The following is a 21,664-nucleotide window of genomic DNA, read 5'->3' on the forward strand; positions in this document are numbered from 1 at the left end:
CCGAAATTACCCTGACGGGCTCCCGGATGGATCTCAAAAACCATCCAGGAAGGGTTCCTAAATTATCCCGACAGTCCAGAAAAAGCTCCGAAAAAGTTCCCAAATGACCCCGAGGGATCCACAACGGATAGCGAAAACCATAAAGAAATGATTCCGGAAGGGTCCCAAAATAATTCCGAAATAGGCCGAAAATTACCCCGATGGAATCCCGAACGGATCCAAATGTGATCCCGGAAGGGTTTCAAAACTATCCCGAAAAAGTAACAAAAAAAATCTCAAAATGAATCTTACGGCATCCTGGACGGATCCAGAAATGATTCCAACATGGTCCCGAAATGACCCTGATGGATCCGGCAAACGATCAAGAATTGATGCCGGAAGGGTCCTCAAATGATCCCGAAATAATACAGACAAAGTCATGGAATGACCCCTAAATGGTCCCCAAATGATCCCGAAAAAGTCCCGAAATTACCCTGATGGGTTCCCGTACAGATCCCGAAATCCATCCAGAAGTGATGCCGGAAGGGTCCAAAAATGATCCCGTATTGTCCCCGAAAAAGTCCCTAAATGACCCCGACGGGATCCCGGACGGATCCCCAAAACTATCTAGAAATGATGAAGGAAGGTACCCAAAATGATTCCGAAAAAGTCGTGAAATAACCCTGACGGAATTCCGGGCGGATCCCGAAAACCATCCAGAAATGATCCCGAAATAGTCCCGAAGAAGTCCCGAAATGTCCCTGACGGGATCTCAAACGGTCCCCTAACTGACCCCGCCGGGATCCCGGACAGATCCCGAAATCCATCCAGGAATCATTTTGGCCCAAAATGATTCCGAAATAGTTTCGGAAAAGTCCACAAATTACCCTGACGGGATCCCGGACGAATCCTGAAAACCATGCTTAAATGATCCCGAAAAAGTCCCGAAATGACCCCGACGGGATCTCGGACAGATCCCGAAAACTATCTAGAAATGATGAATTAAGGTACCCAAAAGATTCCGAAAAAGTCCTGAAATAACCCCGACCGGATTCCGGACGGATACCGAAGACCATTCTGAAATGATGCCGAAAGGTACACCAAATGATCCCGAAATGATCCCGACGGGATCCCCTACGGATCCCAAAAACCATGCAGAAATGATGCCGGAAGGGACCCAAATGATCCCGAAAGAGTCCTAAAATGACCCTGACGGGATCCCGAACGGATCCCGAAAACCATCCAGAAATGATGTCGGTAGGTACGCCTAATGATCCCGAAATAGTTCCGAAATGACCCCGTCGGGATCCCGGAAACTATTCAGAACTGATGCCGGAAAGGTCCTCAAATGATCCCGTATTAGTCGAGAAAAAGTCCCGAAATTACCCCGACGGGGTCCCTTACGGATCCCGAAAACCATCGAGAAATGATGCCGAGAGGTACACCAAATGATCCCGAAATAGTCCCGAAATGACCGCGACGGGATCCCGGACTGATCCCGAAAATTATCCAGAAATGATGCCGGAAAGGTCCTCAAATTATCCCTTAATAGTCCCGAAATCACCCTGAAGGGATCCCCGACGGATCCGGGAAACTACCCAGAAATGACGCCGGAAAGGTTCCCAAATGATCCCCAAATAGTGCCGAAATGACCCTGACGGGATCCCGGAAGGATCCCGAAAACCATCCAGAAATGAAGGCGAAAGGGTCCCCAAATGATCCCGTATTAGTGGCGAAAAAGTCTCGAAATGACCTCGACGGGATCCCGGACTGATACAGAAAACCATCTAGAAATGATGCCGGAAGGTACCCCAAATGATCCCGAAAAAGTCCTGAAATGAATCCGACGGGATCCCGGACGAATCCCGAAAACCATCCAGAAATAATGCCGGAAGGGAACCCAAATGATACCGAAAAAGTCTCGAAATGACCCCGACGGGATCCCTAACGGATACCGAAAACCATCCAGAAATGATGCCGACAAAGTCCTAAATGATCACCTAATAGTCCCGAAATGACTCTGACGGGATCCCGAAAACCATTCAGAATTGAGGCCGAAAAGTCCCCAAATCATCCCGTATTAGTCGAGAAAAAGTCCCGAAATGACGCCGACGGGATCCCGGACGGATCCCGAAAACCATCCAGAAATGATGCCGGAAGAGTTCCCAAATGATCCCGTATTAGTCCAGAAAAAGTCCCGAAATGACCCCGACCGGATCCCGGACGGATCCCGAAAACCATCCAGAAATGATGCCGAAAGGGTCCCCAAATGATCCCGTATTAGTTGAGAAAAAGTCCCGAAAGTACCCTAAATAATCCCGAAAAAGTCCTGAAATGACCCCGACGGGATCCCGGACGAATCCCGAAAACCATACAGAAATGATGCCGGTAGGTACCCCAAATGATCCCCAAATAGTGCCGAAATGACCATGACGAGATCCCGGACGGATCCCGAAAACCATCCAGAAATGATGGCGAAAGGGCCCCCAAATGATCCCGTATTAGTCGAGAAAAAGTCCCGGAATGACCCCGACGGGATCCCGGACGAATCTCGAAAACTATCCAGAAATGATGCCGAAAGGGTCCCCAAATGATCCCGTATTAGTCGAGAAAAAGTCCCGGAATGACCCCGACGGATCCCGGAAACCATCCAGAAATTATGCCGGAGGAGCCCCCAAATGATCCCGTATTAGTCGAGAAAAAGTCCCGAAATTACCCCGACAGGATCCCGGACGAATCCCAAAAACCATCCAGAAATGATGCCGGTAGGTATCCCAAATGATCCCGAAATAGTCCCGAAATGTCCTCGTCGGCATCCCGGACGGATCCCGAAAATTATCCAGAAATGATGCCGGAAAGGTCCCCAAATGATCCCCTAATAGTCCCGCAATTACCCTGATGGAATCCCGGACGGATCCCGAAAACCATCCGGAAATGATGCCGAAAGGGTTCCCAAATGATACCGTATTAGTCGCGAAAAAGTCCCGAAGTGACCCCGACGGGATCCCGGACGGATACCGAAAACCATCCAGAAATGATGCCGGTAGGTACCCCAAATGATCCCGAAATAGTCCCGAAATGACCCCGTCCGGATCCCGGACGGATCCCGAAAACTATTCGGAAATGATGCCGAAAGGGTCCCCAAATGATCCCGTATTAGTCGAGAAAAAGTCCCGGAATGACCCCGACGGGATCCCGGACGGATCCCGAAAACCATCCAGAAATTATGCCTGAAGAGCCCCCAAATGATCCCGAAAAAGTCCTCAAATGACCCCGACATACTCCAGAGAAAGTTCCGAAATTGCTCCGAGGGGATCCACGACGGATCGCGAAAACCATACAGAAATGATTCCGGAAGGATCCCAAAATGATCCCGAAATAGTCCGGAAATGACCCAGATGGGATCCAGCACAGATCCAGAAATGATCCCGGAAGGGTCCAAAAACTATCCCGGAAAAGTAACAAAAAATCCCGAAATGGCTCCTACGGCATCCCAGACGGATCCAGAAATGATCTCGCAAGGGTCCCCAAATGATCCCAAAATGGTTCCGAAATGACCCTGATGGATCCGGCAAACCATCAAGAAATTATACCGGAAGGGTCCCCAAATGACCCCCAAATAATACAGAAAAAGTCACGAAACGACCCCTAGAGGATCCCCAAATGATCCCCAAATAATACAGAAAAAGTCACGAAACGACCCCTAGAGGATCCCCAAATGATCCCGTATTAAGCCCGGAAGAGGTCCCGAAATAACCCCGACGGGATCCCGACAAATCCCGAAAATCATCCAGAAATGATGCCGGAAGGGATCCCAAATGATTCCGAAAAAGTCCCGCAATGATTCCGACGGGATCCCGAACGGATACCGAAAATCATCCAGAAGTGATGCCGGAAAGGTCCTCAAATGATCACCTAATTGTCCCGAAATGACCCTTAAGGGATCCTAGACGGATCCCGTAAACCATCCAGAAATGATCCCGATATAGTCCCGAAGAAGTCCGGAAATTACCCTAACGGGATCTCGAACGCATCCCTAAATGACCCTGACGGGATCCCGGACAGATCCCGAAATCCATCCAGAAATGATCTTGGGAGGGACCCCAAATGATTCCGAAAAAGTCCCGCAATGATTCCGACGGGATCCTGAACGGATACCGAAAACCATCCAGAAGTGATGCCGAAAAGGTCCTCAAATGATCACCTAATAGTCCTCAAATGATCACCTAATAGTCCCAAAATGACCCTGATGGCATCCCGGACTGATCCCGAAATCCATCCAGAAATGATCTTGGGAAGGTCCCAAAATGATCCCGAAATAGTCTAGGAAAAGTCCAGAAATTACCCTGACAGGTTCCCGGACGAATCCTGAAAGCCATCCTTAAATGATCCCGAAAAAGTCCCGAAGTGACCCTGACGGGATCCCGAAAGGATTCCGAAAACTATCCAGAAATGATGCCGGAAAGGTCCCCAAATAATCCCCTAATAGTCCCGAAATGACCGTGACCGAATCCCGAACGGATCCCGACAACTATGTAGAAATGATGCCGAAAGGGTCCGCAAATGATCCCTTATTAGTCGAGAAATAGTCCCGAAATGACCCCGACGGGATCCCGGACGAATCCCAAAAACCATCCAGAAATGATGCCGGTAGGTATCCCAAATGATCCCGAAATGACCTCGTCGGCATCCCGGACGGATCCCGAAAATTATTCAGAAATGATGCCGGAAAGGTCCCCAAATGATCCCCTAATAGTCCCGAAATTACCCTGATGGGATCCCGGACGGATCCCGAAAACCATCCAAAAATGATGCCGAAAGGGTTCCCAAATGATCCCGTATTAGTCGCGAAAAAGTCCCGAAATGACCCCCACGGGATCCCGGACGGATTCCGAAAACCAGCCAGAAATGATGCCGAAAGGGTTCCCAAATGATCCCGTATTAGTCGCGAAAAAGTCCTGAAATGACCCCGAAGGGATCCGTTACGGATCCCGAAAAACATCCAGAAATGATGCCGGAAGAGCCCCCAAATGATCCCGAAAAAGTCCCCAAATTACCCCGACGAGATCCGGTACGGATCCCGAAAACCATTCAGAAATGATGCCGGGAGAGCCCCCAAGATCCCGGACGGATCCTGAAAACCATCGAGAATTGATGCCGAAAGGGTTCCCAAATGATCCCGTATTAGTCGCGAAAAAGTCCCGAAATGACCCCGACGGGATCCCGGACGGATCCCGAAAACTATACAGAAATGATGCCGGAAGAGCCCCCAAATGATCCCGAAAAAGTCCCCAAATGACCCCGACGATATCCCGGACGGATCCCGAAAACCATCCAGAAATGATGCCGGAAGAGCCCCCAAATTACCCTGACGAGATCCCGGACGGATCCCGAAAACCATCCAGAAATGTTGCCGAAAGGGTCTCCAAATGATCCCGTATTAGTCGCGAAAAAGTCCCGAAATGACCCCGACGGGATGCCGGACGAATCCCGAAGACCATCCAGAAATGATGCCTAAGGGGACTCAAAATAACCCCGAAAAAGTCCCGTAATGATCCCGGAAACCATCAAGAATTTATCTCTCGAAGGTACGCAAATGATCCAGAAAGTACCCCGACGGGATCCCGTACGGATCCCGAAATCCATCCAGAAATGATGCCGGAAGGGTCCCCAAATGATCGCGAAATAGTCCCGAAAATGTCTCAAAATAACCCCGACGGGATCCCGCACGGATCCCGAAAACTATACAGAAATGATCTTGGAAGGGTCCCAAAATGATCCCGAAATAGTCTCGAAAAAGTCCCGAAATTACCCCGGCGGGATCCCGGACCGGTCCCGAAAACCATCCAGAAATTATCTCGGAAGGGCCTCGATATGACCCTTACGGGATTACAAATAAGGTGAAGCTAATTATAAAACCATATTAATAAGGCAGCAGGCGCATTGGAGCGAATGAAAAGTTACATAGAAACATACAGGTAAAGCTAATAAAAGCGTGTTAATAAAAACAATTGAAGGAGGGCGGATGGCGGGTGTAGAAGGAGAGGACTACTGATCGTTCCTCCAAAATTGTCTAGATCTCGATCTATATGTGCCAGATACCAAAAACTATTGTTTTAGGAGAAAATTTATATTGAGTTATAACAATTTATAGATTATGCACCAGAGGGTGATAAAGGGGGGGGGGGGGGCCGCGGGGTGTTTCACTGCTTACTTTGTAAGTCCTCGACTTATTTTACCCCTTGAGTCTGTGATATTGGTGAAGGCCAGTATACGTAAAGTTATAATGTGTAAAAATTATTAAAAGGTAATTGCTCGAAGGGGTCGTGGGACCCCCACCCCTCTTTCCATGTTCGAAAAAAATTTCGCTAGTAGACTACTGTCTGTGTCCCAAATTTCATCAAAATCCGTGTAGCCATTCTGGCGTGATTCAGTCGCAAAGACGAAAAAATATAATAATTAAATTATAACTGTTCCTAGGGGGCGGGGACCACGCCCCTTTTGAAAAATATATAGCTAGTAGATCCTTCTAGACTATTGGCTATATGTGTGCAAAATTTCATCCAAATCGGTCCTGCCGTTCTTGCGTTATTGAGTCACAAAGACAAACGTCTGGACAAACATCCAAACTTTCCCATTTATAATATAACTAGCCTTTACCCGCGGCCCCGTCCGCAAGGAGAAAATAAAATATATGTGCTATTCACGTTAGCCTGCTTATCAACTTATCTGTTTAAAAATTATTTTTGTCTAATGTATTTTATTTTTGTAATTTAGTAAAAAAAAAGAACTAAGTGAGAAGATAAGCTGAAAGGCACGCGTTCATGAATAGTACAATACACTTTTTTCGAATTAAAAAAAAAAAAAATACATTTTGTTTTTAAATTAAATTAACTGATATGGGAGGGGTGAAAGAATTACTACTCATAGAACAAAGGAGTGAAACTACAATTAGCTAAAACCAAAGAGAATTTTTTAGATGAAAATAGTGTTGCTTTTTCGGGTATTTAGTTGGTTAAAATATTACAAAAAGTGTAATTATAGTTATAACAGTTCGTTACACGATTCATTTAAAAAACTCAAAGATAGAACGAAAAAGCTGTGTTAGATTAAAGATAAAACATACGGAATTTTAATTACGAATAATTAGCAGCAAATCTACGGCCATAAAAGCTCATAATTTAAAAAGGCATGTGTGCTGAACTACCGGTTGCGAAGAGACCTAAAATGATCCCGGAAGGGTCCCAAGATGATACTAAAATTCCCGGACAGATCCCGAAAATCATCCAGATATTAACCAGGAGGGGTCCCAAAATGATTCCGAAAAAGTCCCGATCCCGAAAAAGTCCTGAAATTACCCCGACGGGATCCCGGACGGATCCCGAAAACCATCCAGAAATGATGGCGAAAGGGTCTCCAAATGATCCCGTATTAGTCCCGAAAAATTCCCGAAATGCCCACGACGGGATCCCGGACGGATCCCCAAAACCATCTTGAAATGATGCCGGAAGGTACCCAAAATGATCCCGAAAAAGTCCTGAAATGACCCCGACGGGATCCCGGACGGATCCCAAAAACCATCCAGAAATGATGCCGGAAGAGCCCCCAAATGATCCCGAAAAAGTCCCCAAATTACCCCGTCGAGATCCGGGACGGATCCCGAAAACCATGCAGAAATGATGCCGAAAGGGTTCCCAAATGATCCCGTATTAGTCGCGAAAAAGTCCCGAAATGACCCCGATGGGATCCCGGACGGATCCCGAAAACCATCCAGAAATGATGCCGGAAGAGCCCCCAAATGATCCCGAAAAAGTCCCCAAATGACCCCGACGAGATCCCGGACGGATCCCGAAAACCATTCTGAAATGATGCCGGAAGAGCCCCCAAATGATACCGAAAAAGTCCCCAAATTACCCCGACGAGATCCCGGACGGATCCCGAAAACCATCCAGAAATGATGCCGAAAGGGTCCCCAAATGATCCCGTATTAGTCGCGAAAAAGTCCCGAAATGACCCCGATGGGATGCCGGACGAATCCCGAAGACCATCCAGAAATGATGCCTAAAGGGACCCAAAATAACCCCGAAAAAGTCCCGTAATGATCCCCGCAACCATCAAGAATTTATCTCTCGAAGGTACGCAAATGATCCCGAAAGTACCCCGACGGGATCCCGGACGGATCCTGAAAACCATCCAGAAATGATGCAGGAAGAGTCCCCAAATGATCGCGAAATAATCCCGAAATGATTCCGGAATAGTCCCGAAAATGTCCCAAAATAACCCCGACGGGATCCCGCACGGATCCCGAAAACTATACAGAAATGATCCCGGAAGGGTCCCAAAATGATCCCGAAATAGTCCCGAAAAAGTCCCGAAATTACCCCGGCGGGATCCCGGACCGATCCCGAAAACCATCCAGAAATGATCCCGGAAGGGTCTCCATATGAGGTGAAGCTAATTATAAAACCATATTAATAAGGCAGCAGGCGCATTAGAGCGAATGAAAAGTTACATAGAAACATACAGGTAAAGCTAATAAAAGCGTGCTAATAAAAAAAAGCAATTGCATGAGGGCGGATGTCGGGAGTAAAAGGAGAGGACCACTGGTCGTTCCTCCAAAATTGTCTAGATCTCGATCTGTATGTGCCAGATACCAAAAACTATTGATTTAGGAGAAAATTTATATTGAGTTATAACAATTTATAGATTTTACACCAGAGGGTGAGAGAAAGGGGGAGGGGGCGGAGGGTGTCACTGCTTACTTTGTAAGCCCTCGACTTATTTGACCCCTTGAGTCTGTGATATTGGTGAAGGCCAGTATAGGTAAAGTTATAATGTGTAAAAATTATTAAAAAGTAATTGCTCGAAGAGGTCCAGCCGTTCTTGCGTGATTGAGTCACAAAGACAAACGTCTGGACAAACATCCAAACATCCAAACTTTCCCATTTATAATATATATCATGATACAAAAAAGGAGGTAGTTCCATTTAGTGTGACATTAGCCACTTGACTTTTGCGGGGACAATGACAATATCACAAAAACAAGCTACCAGATTGAAAAATGTTACGAATTTTTCTAATTTTTATGGATTTTATTTTAACGAAGAAAACTAAATTAATTTCATAGTTATTTTAAATAAAAAAGAAAAAAAATGAGTCTTGGAAACATTTCAATACAAAAAATCAGCCTAGAAACGAAGGTTTTTAATAAGTTTTTCGAGCTCCTGGAAATTGTTTTGGTGGAAGAAACATGGATCAAAGTATGCAAAGCAAGTGAATATAGCCTTCTTAAGTGTGCGGACGTTTGCTCAGAACATTTTGACAAAACATACACGTTTGTCAATTGCTTGCTTAAAGGAGGTCTTTATAAACCGACACCGCAATTTCTTGATAAATTGGCTACAAGTCCACATTTTTTATTTTTTATTTATTGTACAATTCAAGCGTTTCGCTTTAGGAGAGAATTGTCAAACCATTTTTAGGGAGAACATTACCCTGTAGCTCTGCAGGTTAGCCACTAGTTATGAGAGTGTTTTTGCCAGTTGTACCAGGGGTCACCTTGGGGCAGCCCCGCCTATGCACATTATGTGCCCTCTTAGCATTGACATAGATGTGCAGACTTTGGAGGCACACTTTTTATCAACATGCTTTCAGAAATATTTACTGTAGGCGCATGATAATAGGGCCATGCTAGAACACCAGGATTTTTCGTGTATTTTTTTTTTCTGTCTACGGGTCAAGCTGCCATAAATATATGAGTCATTAACCAATTTATGAGTCATTATCCACTATTTTTCAATAAAATTGCATGTTTTACTTTATTCTCAATCGATATATATACACACAAATCATGCTAAAGCACATTATTATTGTCTGAGATGACCATTGCGTTTTCATCCTAAAGGAAATTTCCATCACGAAAAACCACAATTTCGCCTTGAAACAGTAACGGTATGACAACGCTTCTGGCAAAACAACAAACATTATGAAACTACAAAATTCCCCAAATACGTCAAAAAATTTTGAGTGAAACTACCTTCTTTTTTGTATCATGATATATATTAGATTAGATTTGCAAGAAGGAGGTCGAGAAAACTGCGGTGAGTTAAAATATTTAAATGTATATGTATTTTGTACTTATAATCAGACCAATTCTAAATATTCTCGCGGAATTTTGATCTCGCGGATTTTTTTTATTCCCGCGGAAAAATTCCTCCAATTCTTTTCTCCTAGGGAGAAGAAAAATTGGGGAATAGGAATTTCGAAGTGAGCTGTTTTGTCAATTGAAATTTCGTTGCGCATTTCTTATTTTGTTTAAAAAATTGTAAAGTTTAATTATTGTTGCCAAGTTGTTTGAAATTAACAATGCACATTATTGCATTTCATATGGTATTCACTGAAATGAGTAATGAATTGGTGCCACAACAACATCAACAGAGGAGCATAAGAAAAAGACGGCGGGATAACACAAATCCGCCGGAGTTGCCTCCTTTCATTCTGCAAAACAATTTTCTGGCGGCCACGTCGAGTTGAGTTCGCCTTTTGCCATATGCCAAAATCTAATTAAGCCTTCTTAAAAAATCCTTGCGCAATTTCTGGATGGCTGCATCAAATATACAAAGAGCTCTTCCGTTGCTTATGATATACTTTTCGACTTAAAGGATATTGTGGTTGTTGTTGTTCTTGTATTAACAGTGAGAATATTGTGGTAGAATGTACATATTTTAGCACAAATTTGTGCAAATAAGTGTTCTTTCTTAAAAGAACCAATTTTCTTTAACTATTTTGATGCATTCCCTTTAATTTACCTAGTGAAAAAAACTCCTATGAAATGGCAAAGAAATCTCCCTCTCCCTCACATTCATAATACCTACTTTTCTCCCATAACCAGTTTCCGCTTTTTCAAACATTGTTCAGAATAGGAGGAAAGGGAGAAGTGAAAAAATCACAAGAAATTTTTATTTAGAATACGAGGTATGGGAGAAGGGAAAAACTCGCACGGAATTTTCGTTTAGAATTGGGCTGAATGTGTTTTTATAGAAATAAACTAATCCTTAAACTCGTGTCTCTACGGCTCACACCCTATCGATTATTATACTAAAGTATTTAGTGTTTTTCCTGTCTGCGGCATATATGAACACAGGAGTTAGATTCGCAAGACCCCTGGCAAATGACAATCTTTATTTCGCACTTTATAAGACAATTCTAAAGTGCATATATGCCGCCATTTTGTGACTGCCGTTAAATTTGCAACTAAATTGTACCATTTGTGATCGATCTGCTGTTGCTTTGTGGATGTCTTAATGCAGCGCACTCCACCTCGCCGGAGTGCCAGAAATAAGTCGTCAAACAATAAAAATTCAACTGCCGCCATGCCTCAAAGTGGGGATTCTGCCTCAGAACGCAACACCACAACTGCCAGCACTAGCATCACAACCACAAGCAGTGCTATTACCGCTTTTGCTGCGCAGCTACCGTCGACTTGCCAGGTAAGCCTTGAACATACTTTGTACATTCCCCCTGCCACCACCACAACGGCCCCTAGCCAACAGTCAGTTAACAACAATTTTATGCATTTTCGCCAGCAACAAAACTGTCCCACTCAGTCATTGCACAAAAGCGGAGAATTGAATGCCCGCTTAACAGATATCACTACCGCCGGTAAATTAGTAGATATTTTACTTATGCCAGCCAATGAAATCACCGCCGGCAATCACAATCAGCACCACCAATAGTGCATGCAAGCATACCGTCTTCGTCGAATGAAACTGCGCTAATTTCTATGCAGAATCAAATTGCCATTCTGCAACGCCAACTTAAAGAAGCTGAGGTTAGGTTAGGCAAATCAGATTCAGGGAAAAATAAAGAAGTACTAGCTAGGTCAACTAATGCTTTGTCAGTTGGTCAAGCAACATCGGTGGGCAGTGATACCACATCAACCATGCCAATATCGATGTCAAGGGCATCGCATGTAGGTTCGTACGCGTATCCGACAAGTCAAACCAGCAACATGTTGCCGATTGTATCGCAACATCCGATGTACCTACCAAGTCAAACGAGCAACATTTTGACGAATGCGCCGCAACATTCGATGTATCCAACAAGTCAAACACATGCCAGTGTATTTACACTACAGCGTGATGCCAGCAACATGTTCTTAAACTCGTTGCAACCGCCAATTAATACAGTAACGAGTCAAGCACATCTCGGTGCGCATATACAAAATCGTGATAGTAGGTAATATAACGTCGTATGCATTGCAACAAAGTGCGCTTCCGCAACCAGTGTATATGCACCCGACGACATTTGCATTGAACTCTAACAATAGCGCTTCATCGTACACCAATTCGCCGGCACGCAATTCAGTAGATTCAGCTATACAGCTGCAAAGTGCAGCGATGAACGATTTAAGTGCCCTTGGTTCTACAATGTCGCGTAAAAAACTGATTGACCTTCCGGAGTTCTCTGACCAGCCGGAAGAATGGCCAATATTTTACACTGCCTATGTCGAGTCGAGAGTTGCCTACGGGTATACGAAATTTGAAAATAATCAACGTTTATATAAGTGCCTTAAAGGTGAAGCGCGGGATGTAGTCAAGTCTATTTTGATTCATCCAAATAATGTTAATGATGCTGTTAAGCATCTGCGTACACGTTTCGGTCGATCTGAATTTTTAATTCGTAGCCAACTGAAGCTAATCCGAGAAGTTTCCCCGATTTCAGAAAATAGCGTAGGTAAACTTGTGCAGTTCGCAACAACCATATAGCTAATCCAACTTTATTAGAAGAGTTAGTACGAAAGCTGCCTATGAGTAACGAGTAGAATGAGCCCGGCGTGCATCAACAATTTTGCCTTATCCAAATATTCAGCATTTTAGTGACTGGCTTTCAGAGATTGCCGCCTTGATTTCCACGGTGTTACTGGATGAGGGATCGTCGGTAACAATGGTCGACAGGGACTTATTGGAGAAGTTAGGTGTCAGCGGTCAACGGAAGCAACTCGATATCCAATGAGGAATTTGCCAAAGCATATAGTGGAATCATCGACAGTTACGTGCAGAAGGGATACGCTCGTAAGGTTAACGCTGACGAAATAGCCTCTTATCATCCAAAGACTTGGTACTTGCCGCACTTCGCCGTGGTGAGCCCAAATAAGCCGATGAAATTGCGCCTTGTCTTCGATGCAGCAGCTTGCTCGAATGGGATCTCACTCAATTCGCATTTGTTAAAAGGGCGTCAACAGTATCGCCCGCTGGCCGCAATATTATTTCACTTTCGCGAGGGTCAGGTTGCAGTATGAGGCGATGTAATGGAAATGTTTCACCAGGTGGTGGTGCAACCTAGGGATCGATGCGCACAACGATTTCTTTAGCAAGGAGGCGATGAGACAAAACCACCCGACGTATATGAAACGATAGTAATGACTTTTGGGGCAGCTTGTTCACCATGCTTAGCTCATCATGTGAGTGAACGCTTTGAGACGCCGTCAAGAGGATACCTTACGAGCAGTAAAGGCCATACTCGAGTACCACTATGTGGATGATTTTGTCGACAGTTTTGACTCCTTTGATGAATCCATTAAGGCCACTAAGCAGGTGTGTGAGATACATCAACATGCCGGATTTGTCTTACGAAATTTTATATCGAATTCGCCCGAAGTAATGAAGTCGCTGGGTGGTAAAAGTGTTGCGCTGGGCATTAATCGCAAGGAAACATTCGCTTCCGAAGAGGTTTTAGGGATGTATTGGCAACCTAGTACTGATGATTTTATTTTCGAAGTAAAGTTTAATTACACTGATAAAATCGTCCTGGATGGATTAAGATGTCCAACAAAAAGAGAGATTCTTAGTATCGTTATGTCTATGTATGATCCTATAGGTTTTTTATCCCACTTTACTATAAGCGCCAAACTCTTGCTGAGAGAAGTCTGGAGACGCCAGATTAGATGGGATGAACAAATTCCAGCCGAAGTGAACGCAGCCTGGGAGAGGTTCCGCCAGCAGCTTACCAATGTTACACAATGCCATATCCATTATTTTAATAATACAACTATGAAACAATTGCAGCTACATGTATTTGTCGACGCTAGTGAGGACGCGTTCGCAGCAGCAGCCTACTGGAGGTTTTAAGATTTAAGAATACACGAACTTTATTGGAGCAATGTACGAAAACGATAGTCAGCAAATTACAATGATAAAGAAGAAAAAATGAATAGCTTAAAGCACAATAGGCCAACCAATGCTGCTTGTGATTGGGAATTATCCCCGGCCATGGCGTTACCAGACTATACCTAACATTTGTGACCAGTCAATTCCGATTGAACATCCTGCCCCCGTTGAAAGGATTGTTTCAATATCCTGATGGTAATGGGGCTAGTTTATGAACTGGTCGGCGAAGAATTCCCTTTGCTGTTTTAATTTCCACCACTCGGACCTTTTTGTCTGGACCTGGGATAACGTTCGTAATTCGGCCTAATGGCCACTGGTTAGATGGTATATTATCTTCATATAAAAGTACAAGCTGATCAAGTTCTACGTTAGCTTGGTCAGTTAGCCATTTGGATCGCTGCTGCAGCTCATGGAGGTAGTCACGCCGCCATTGTTGCCAAAACAGATTTTTTATATGGGTGATGCGTTGCCATCGTGATAAATATGATAGCTTGTTGGTGTCACAATTGGGTTCGGGTACGCTCCTAATCGCTTCACCAATGAGAAAGTGAGATGGCGTCAAGACGCTTCCATCATTAGGATCGTTTGACATTGTTACCAATGGACGAGAGTTAAGAATGCCTTCTGCTTCAACTATGACTGTCAAGAGTTCCTCATACGTGAGACCACCTTGGGATAAGTATTTGGTAAAAAGGTGCTTTGCTGATTTAACAGCAGCTTCCCAGAGCCCACCGAAATGCGGCGATCGCGGTGGGATAAAATGGAATTCGAAACCTGTGATGGACGAAAAGTCGGAAATTTCCTTTCGCCTTTGATCGCACAAGTAGCGATGGTAAAAATCTTGCAATTTGTTGTGAGCCCCCACGAAATTTGTTGCGTTGTCACAGTAAATTCGATGTGGAACGCCTCGCCGGTTTATAAATCGTTTGAGACAGTATATAAACGCATCGGCACTTAAATCGGAAACTAATTCCATATGTATTGCTTTCGTCGAAAAGCACACAAAGATCGCCACATAGGTTTTGTAGGGAACTTTACTCCTGATACGGTAACTGGTAAGGAAAGGTCCACAAAAATCCACTCCGCAAATATAAAATGGCCGCTCTGTATGAAATCGGTCCGCTGGTAAGAGTCCCATGATTTGTTGTTGCAATATTGGTCGATATTTGAAGCAATGAACACATTGTCGCACAACCTTGCGTACCGTTTCTCTAGCCCTCACAATCCAAATGCGCTGTCGGAGCAAACCTAATAGAACCTTCGGTCCAGCGTGAAGATTTGTGCGATGTAAGTGCTCTATATAGAGGATTATGAAACGATGGTCGTGAGGCAGTATTAGCGGGCATCTTGCTTCTATTGGAATAGGTGCTTGCAACAACCGTCCGCCTACTCTAACGACGGTGTGCATCTTCTTAAATATTTGCAGTTGGCACAAGAGTGGCGACAGTTTCTGAAACGATGGAGGTATATTTTTATTGTTCTCTAATGCATTAATTTCTGAAGAGTAGAAATCGCATTGTAAGGTTACGGCAACAAAATTGAATGCATTATTGAGTTCCGCAGCAGAAATGGGTTCTACATCTTGTATTTGCATCTTTCTTTGCGGTGGAACTGTGTTATATACGCGATGAATAAATGCTATTATGCGAAGGATGCGGATGTATGAGGAATTTCGATTGACGATATCATTTACAATGTGTGTTATGTGATTTGTTTTATAGCATTGAGTTCGTTTGGGCTTACGCTGCTCTTCCACTGGTGCGTCGGTGACGACTACCAGCTCCGGCCAATGTTTTGACTTCTTACTAAGGAATAATGGGCCAGAAAACCATATTGTGCTACATAGATCAGCAGCACTGCAGCCGCGTGAAATTAAATCGGCCGGATTATCCTTCGATGGAACATGTCGCCATATGATGCCCTGCGAATGTTCCTGGATTTCCGAGACCCGGTTGGCGACAAATGAAGTAAGAGTCGAGGAATGAGTTTTTAACCACTGAAGGACGTGGTTGAATCCGTCCAAAAATATACTGTGTTAATATTCTGCTTGAGGTTCACTTCAAACTTTTTCCATGTTCGTATTAAAAGCAATGCAGCGCACAGCTCCAACCTTGGTACAGACTGTGCCTTTACTGGAGCTACTTTGGACTTGGCAATAAGCAAATTAATTTTATACGTACCATTGTGCCAAATTCTGGTATAAATGCAGCATCCATAAGCTCGCTCAGAGGCATCTGAAAACCCGTGCAGTTCGCCTCTCTGTGACGGTGAAGTAAATGCGTAGCGAGGAACGGAAATTGTGTTTATTTTAGGTAGATCATCTTCTATGCTAGCCCATAAATCGGAAAGTGGCTTGGGCACTTCCTCATCCCATGAGGCACCGTGTAACCAAAGTGCTTGGAGAAGCATCTTGCATCGAACTACAATTGGACTCAAAAGCCCTAGTAAGTCATATATCTTTGCTGTCTTCGAAAGAATCAAACGCTTTGTAGTATTCCTGTGGGGTTCGTCATTAAATTGGAAACAAAATTGATCTGACCTTGGTTTCCATAACATTCCCAGTGTACTAGTAACGCCGCTGGCCAGCTGAATGGCTACCTCATCTGAGTTCGTGAAAAGTTCAATGCAGTTGCTGTTCCATTTAGCGAGTTCGAGTTTGGCCATCGCTAATAACTGGGTTAATTCGAATTTGCGTTGCTTTAACTCCTCTAGAGTATCGGCGCCTGTAAGGACATCGTCTACATATAGATCGGATTTCAAAACGTGTGCGCCAAGAGGATAAAGATTGCCATACGTTTCCGCAATAAAAAATAAACTGCGGATTGCTAGGAACGGTGCTGAAGCCGTTCCATATGTTATAGTATTTAATTCATAGAACTGTAAAGGAAGATGTGGTTCATCCCTCCATACAATTAGTTGAAATTGTCTGTCCTTCGGTGACATCCCGAACTGGCGATACATTTTACAAATGTCAGCAGTTAATGCATGTTTGTAAAGGCGAAATTTAAGCAAAGTTGTTATGAGATCGGGCTGGATCGTTGGGCCTACCATAAGTAAATCATTGAGGGATACGTTAGATGAGGTTTTTTGAGATACGTCAAATACGACACGCAATTTGGTTGTTACATTTGTTGGGCGAAGCACAGCATGATGCGGTATAAAATAATGATTTGGACTGATGTCGACCTCACTGATCGGAGACATGTGCCCAAGTGCTGCATACTCCTTCATAAACTCGGTGTACGATTTTCCTAACTCTGAGTCTCTTTTGAAACGGCGTTCTAGAGATATAAACCGCCTGTAAGCATTCTGAAACGAATTGCCAAGTGCTTTAGGTGAGCCAATAAATGGTAAGGAAACCTGAACCCGATTATCTGCTGTGTACGTAACATTTTTGACGTAATGGGCTTCGCACGCCACATGCTCTTCAGAGAGTTGTTGCTCTTGTTTATACTCTTCGATTTCCCAAAAACGTTGTAGTTGGGCGGATAAGTCAGGTGAAGATAGTGATTTCGTAAAGTAGCATGCATTCGACTGCAAGGTACTGTGATTTTCGTATTTCCCACCTACTATCCACCCTAGAAGAGTATTAACTATAAGGCATTGATTCCCATCGAGAGACAATTTTCCTTCATCGAGAAGTTCGAAGAAAATGTCTGTTCCGATAAGCAGATCTATTTTATGTGGCTTAAAAAAATAGGGATCCGCCAAATTGACGTTTGGAGGAAATTCTAAGCTTTTTGTATCTATATATTGGCTAGGCTGTCTTGATGATATCGTATTGACAACCGCAAACTCTGCAGTACAATTAAAATTTGAAAATCGTGACTGAATCGTGGTTTCTACCTTAGTGGATACTCTTTCGCTAGCGCCTGCGATCCCTGCTACTTCCTGATTGAAACGAATTTGATGTAGACGTAAACGCTTTGCAGTTTCAAGCGTTATAAAATTCAGCTCAGAGCAAGAATCCAATAAGGCACGAACTGGTTGGAAGATGCCACAAGCATCCTTAATCAAAACGATTGCTGTTGGAATGATAGAGCAACCAGTAGCCCGTGCCAATAATGTAGTAGGTGTTTGCGATGTAAAATTTTGGTTGGTTGGTTGGTTTTATCCGGACTTCCATGCTGGAGCTGAACCAGAGTGCGAAAACGAAAAGGTCGATGAAGATGAAAGAGGTGTCTCTCCAGATGAAGGCACTCTATGTAGCAATGTATGGTGCAAAGTGTTACACACCCGGCATCGCGTTTGTGATGGACACTTAGCGACCACATGGCCTGTACCCAAACAATTAATACATAGGGATGATAGCTTAGCTAAGTCAAATCTCTGGGCCACACTCATGTTGCGAAATTTCATACATCGATGAATGAGATGGTCGCCTGCTTGGCAACAGACACATTTTGATTTGGAGGTGACGAACGCTTTTGATTTGCTTACCTTCGAATTGGGAATGTGATTAGCCACGTCAGGGGAGCGCTTATTCCAACTCTCGAGAAGTTGACAACGATGGCTTAGATTAGTGTAACACTTTTCAAACGATGGGAGTTCTTTAAATTCTTGGCGTTCATCATAAGCCTTTTTTGAATCAGCATCTAACCTGGTTAAAATAATATCAATTAGCAACGCTTCCATTATGTCCTTCTCGGAGCCAATCGATAATAAAGCCCCTTTAATAGAAGCAACGTTGTCGATAAGTGATCGCAAAGCGATGTGATCGCCTTTATTCATTGATGGCAACGTGTGCAGAATCTTTATATGCTCAATAAAAATTAGGGTTTTATTGTCAAAGCGCTCTTTTAGTCTTTGCAGCGCTCGCTGATAGTTTGCTTCGGTAACGTCAAATGGTTCAATAACTGCTCGCGCAGCCCCCGACAAGCAATCAAGAAGATAATTAAATTTGTCAATTTGTGATAAGGACGAGTCCGCGTGTACCAACGACTCAAACGTATGTATAAATCGAGAATATTCTGTGTACTTGCCGTCGAATTTCGGCAACTTTAATTTCGGCAAGCGATGTGAAGAAAGCGAAGGGGTCGTTGTATTAAAATAGCTTAATTCAGCGCTGCTTGATCGACGTGCTTTGTTCAAGAATCCTAATAATTTTGACTTGGTCGTGATGAAGAGTTCCTCTAAATCACTGCGGCCATTGTCTGTAAAGCAAAGTTTTTCAATTTGGGTTTGTATATGACATACTTGCTTGAAATATGATTCCAATATTTGCAATTGGCACTCTAGAATCGTGGCGTCAGCTGTAGCACCTTCCCTTTCAATTTTAGTTTTAAGGTTTGTGATATTCCGCTTCATTGAACTGCGTTGTTGACGCAGCGGTGGCAATTCCACCGATGTATCATTGGTATCATCGTCCGTCGGCATGTTGCCGGCCTTTAGATCTCAAAAATTGTGTGTTGATTGTTGTTTCCTCAAATTTATTTAATTTGCAAACTGCTTGTTCCCGTATGAAGGTAAAAAACAAAACGTGCACACGGACTGAAGCCAAAGTAAAACACCAAAAAATAAAACGGAGATATGGTGTGATATTTTTCGCTGAAAACAGTACTTTTCCCTTTATATGCAATCTGCTTATTACCGTATTAAGCAAAAACAAACCGTGCGAATGCGATTGAGGGCAATGTAAAGAACCGCAATATAAAACAATATGCTTGCGATTATGTGCGTAGGCTGTGTTCCGGCAAATTCAGCAATAATTACGATATATATGTACATATACTCAGAAAACCAAACAGTGCAATATAAAGAACCGCAATATAAAACTATATGCTTGTGATTATGTGCGTAGGCTGTGTGTATTATACCAATGCAGCACTAATTACGATATGTATACGAGAACATGTACTGCTCTGTATATTAAAATTTGAGGCTCCAAATTGTTCTCTTTTCCATGTACTCCACTTTGTTTGTGTTCTTGACGGCAGCGAGCACCTTTATATGTATAGTTGTATTTTGTTTTTTATAACGAAATGCTTGCTTCACCGTCCTGTCACGGTCGCCAATGTTTCTTGTTAATAAAAAAAGGAGAAATACGATTTAAGAATACACGAACTTTATTGGAGCAATGTACGAAAACGATAGTCAGCAAATTACAATGATAAAGAAGAAAAAATGAATAGCTTAAAGCACAATAGGCCAACCAATGCTGCTTGTGATTGGGAATTATCCCCGGCCATGGCGTTACCAGACTATACCTAACATTTGTGACCAGTCAATTCCGATTGAACAGATTGATTGATTGATTGATTGATTTATTTAGTAATATGATTACTTGTAATTACATTGATATTATTTACAAAATTTGGATATGCTATTTTCTTACAAAATCTATACATTTTCTCTTGAATGATTTAATACTTCGCTCTTGTTTGATGTCTTCGCTTAATGTATTGAATATTCTAAAACCTTTATAAACTATATTATTTTGCGATGATGTTTTGCTATACTTCTGTAATCTTAAGTCTTTAACGTGTCTCAGCCCATATGGTTGCACTTCTCCAACATAGAGGACCTTCTCTGCTATGTAGTCTGGCATTTTTCCGATAGTAGTCTGGTATACAAACATAATTGTATTCAGCTCCAGTCTCTGCCGCACATTCAACCATTTAAGTGTATCAAGCATCAGCTGTACGGATGTATATCTACCACATTTTAATATTATTCGCATAGCTCTATTCTGTAGCTTTTGCATTCTATCAATTTGCGAGTTACTGCAGCACGAATACAGTATAGTTGAACAATACTAAAAATGTGGTTTAACTATTGTGTTATAAATTTTTATTGTATTTAGCACAGATAAGTTCTTTCTAATTCTTCTCAAGAAACCAAGTTTTTTCCTATTTTTTTGCACGTGTTTTCCATGTGAGGAGAAAACTGAAGACCATTGTCTATTATTACAACGAGGTATTTAATGTTATCTACTTTCTCAGTCATTTGCCCGTTTATTTCGATACTCTCCTCACTGCTCATATTAATTTCCATTAGTTTCGTTTTTTGCTCATTTAATTTAAGTTTATTCATTTTTAGCCATGTACTTATTTCGGTAATGTCTTGTGCTAATTTATTTTTACATTCTCTCGGAGTTTCACCTACGCTGTATATTAATGTGTCATCGGCATATAACATGACTTCGCTGCATTTTACCACATTGTCTATATCGTTTATATATATTAGGAATAATAATGCACCAAGAATTGAGCCTTGCGGGACTCCTATGTTCACATTTAGGTAGTCGGATTCATACCCTTTCACTACTGTGCGGTGCGTTCTATTTGTTAGGTAGGACCTAAACCAATTTAGTTCACTATTTTGAATTCCGTACATATATAACTTTTGCAATAGTATATCTCTGTCCATTGTTTCAAAAGCTCTCTTAAAGTCTAGAAAAAGGGTAACGTCTTTAAAGAGTTTATGGGTCTGAACTCATCAAAATTTACTGCCTTATTAATTTTTTCAAGTGGACTAATCATAGTTTCTTTCCATATATCAGGAAACACTCCTTGCAT

The 21,664-nt window shown here is 42.9% G+C and overlaps 2 protein-coding genes across 7 annotated transcripts in view; one reads left to right on the forward strand and one right to left on the reverse strand.

Annotated features, from left to right (window-relative positions):
• Hibch (3-hydroxyisobutyryl-CoA hydrolase) overlaps positions 1-21,664 on the forward strand; it is a 154,464-nt gene that overhangs the window by 11,555 nt on the left and 121,245 nt on the right. The gene's annotated exons all lie outside the window — the stretch shown is intronic.
• Positions 16,137-19,523, reverse strand: LOC137251260 (uncharacterized). Its single transcript, XM_067785600.1, has 3 exons — positions 18,588-19,523; positions 16,328-18,155; positions 16,137-16,279 (listed from the first exon to the last, which is right to left on the reverse strand). Exons 1-3 carry the CDS (start codon positions 19,521-19,523, stop codon positions 16,137-16,139), a joined length of 2,907 nt encoding a protein of 968 aa, XP_067641701.1.

This window comes from Eurosta solidaginis, chromosome 1 (assembly GCF_040869045.1).
Source record: "Eurosta solidaginis isolate ZX-2024a chromosome 1, ASM4086904v1, whole genome shotgun sequence".
NCBI lineage: Eukaryota > Metazoa > Arthropoda > Insecta > Diptera > Tephritidae > Eurosta > Eurosta solidaginis.

Bases quoted from the DNA above. Each gene is read 5' to 3' on its own strand.
- LOC137251260 (XM_067785600.1), bottom strand. From the start codon at position 19,523: ATGCCGACGGACGATGATACCAATGATACATCGGTGGAATTGCCACCG. The intron at 18,156-18,587 runs GTAAGCAAATCA...GTTTTGATTAAG, and splicing joins ATCACATTCCCAATTCGAAG to GATGCTTGTGGCATCTTCCA. The intron at 16,280-16,327 runs GTACGTATAAAA...AAGTAGCTCCAG, and splicing joins TACCAGAATTTGGCACAATG to TAAAGGCACAGTCTGTACCA.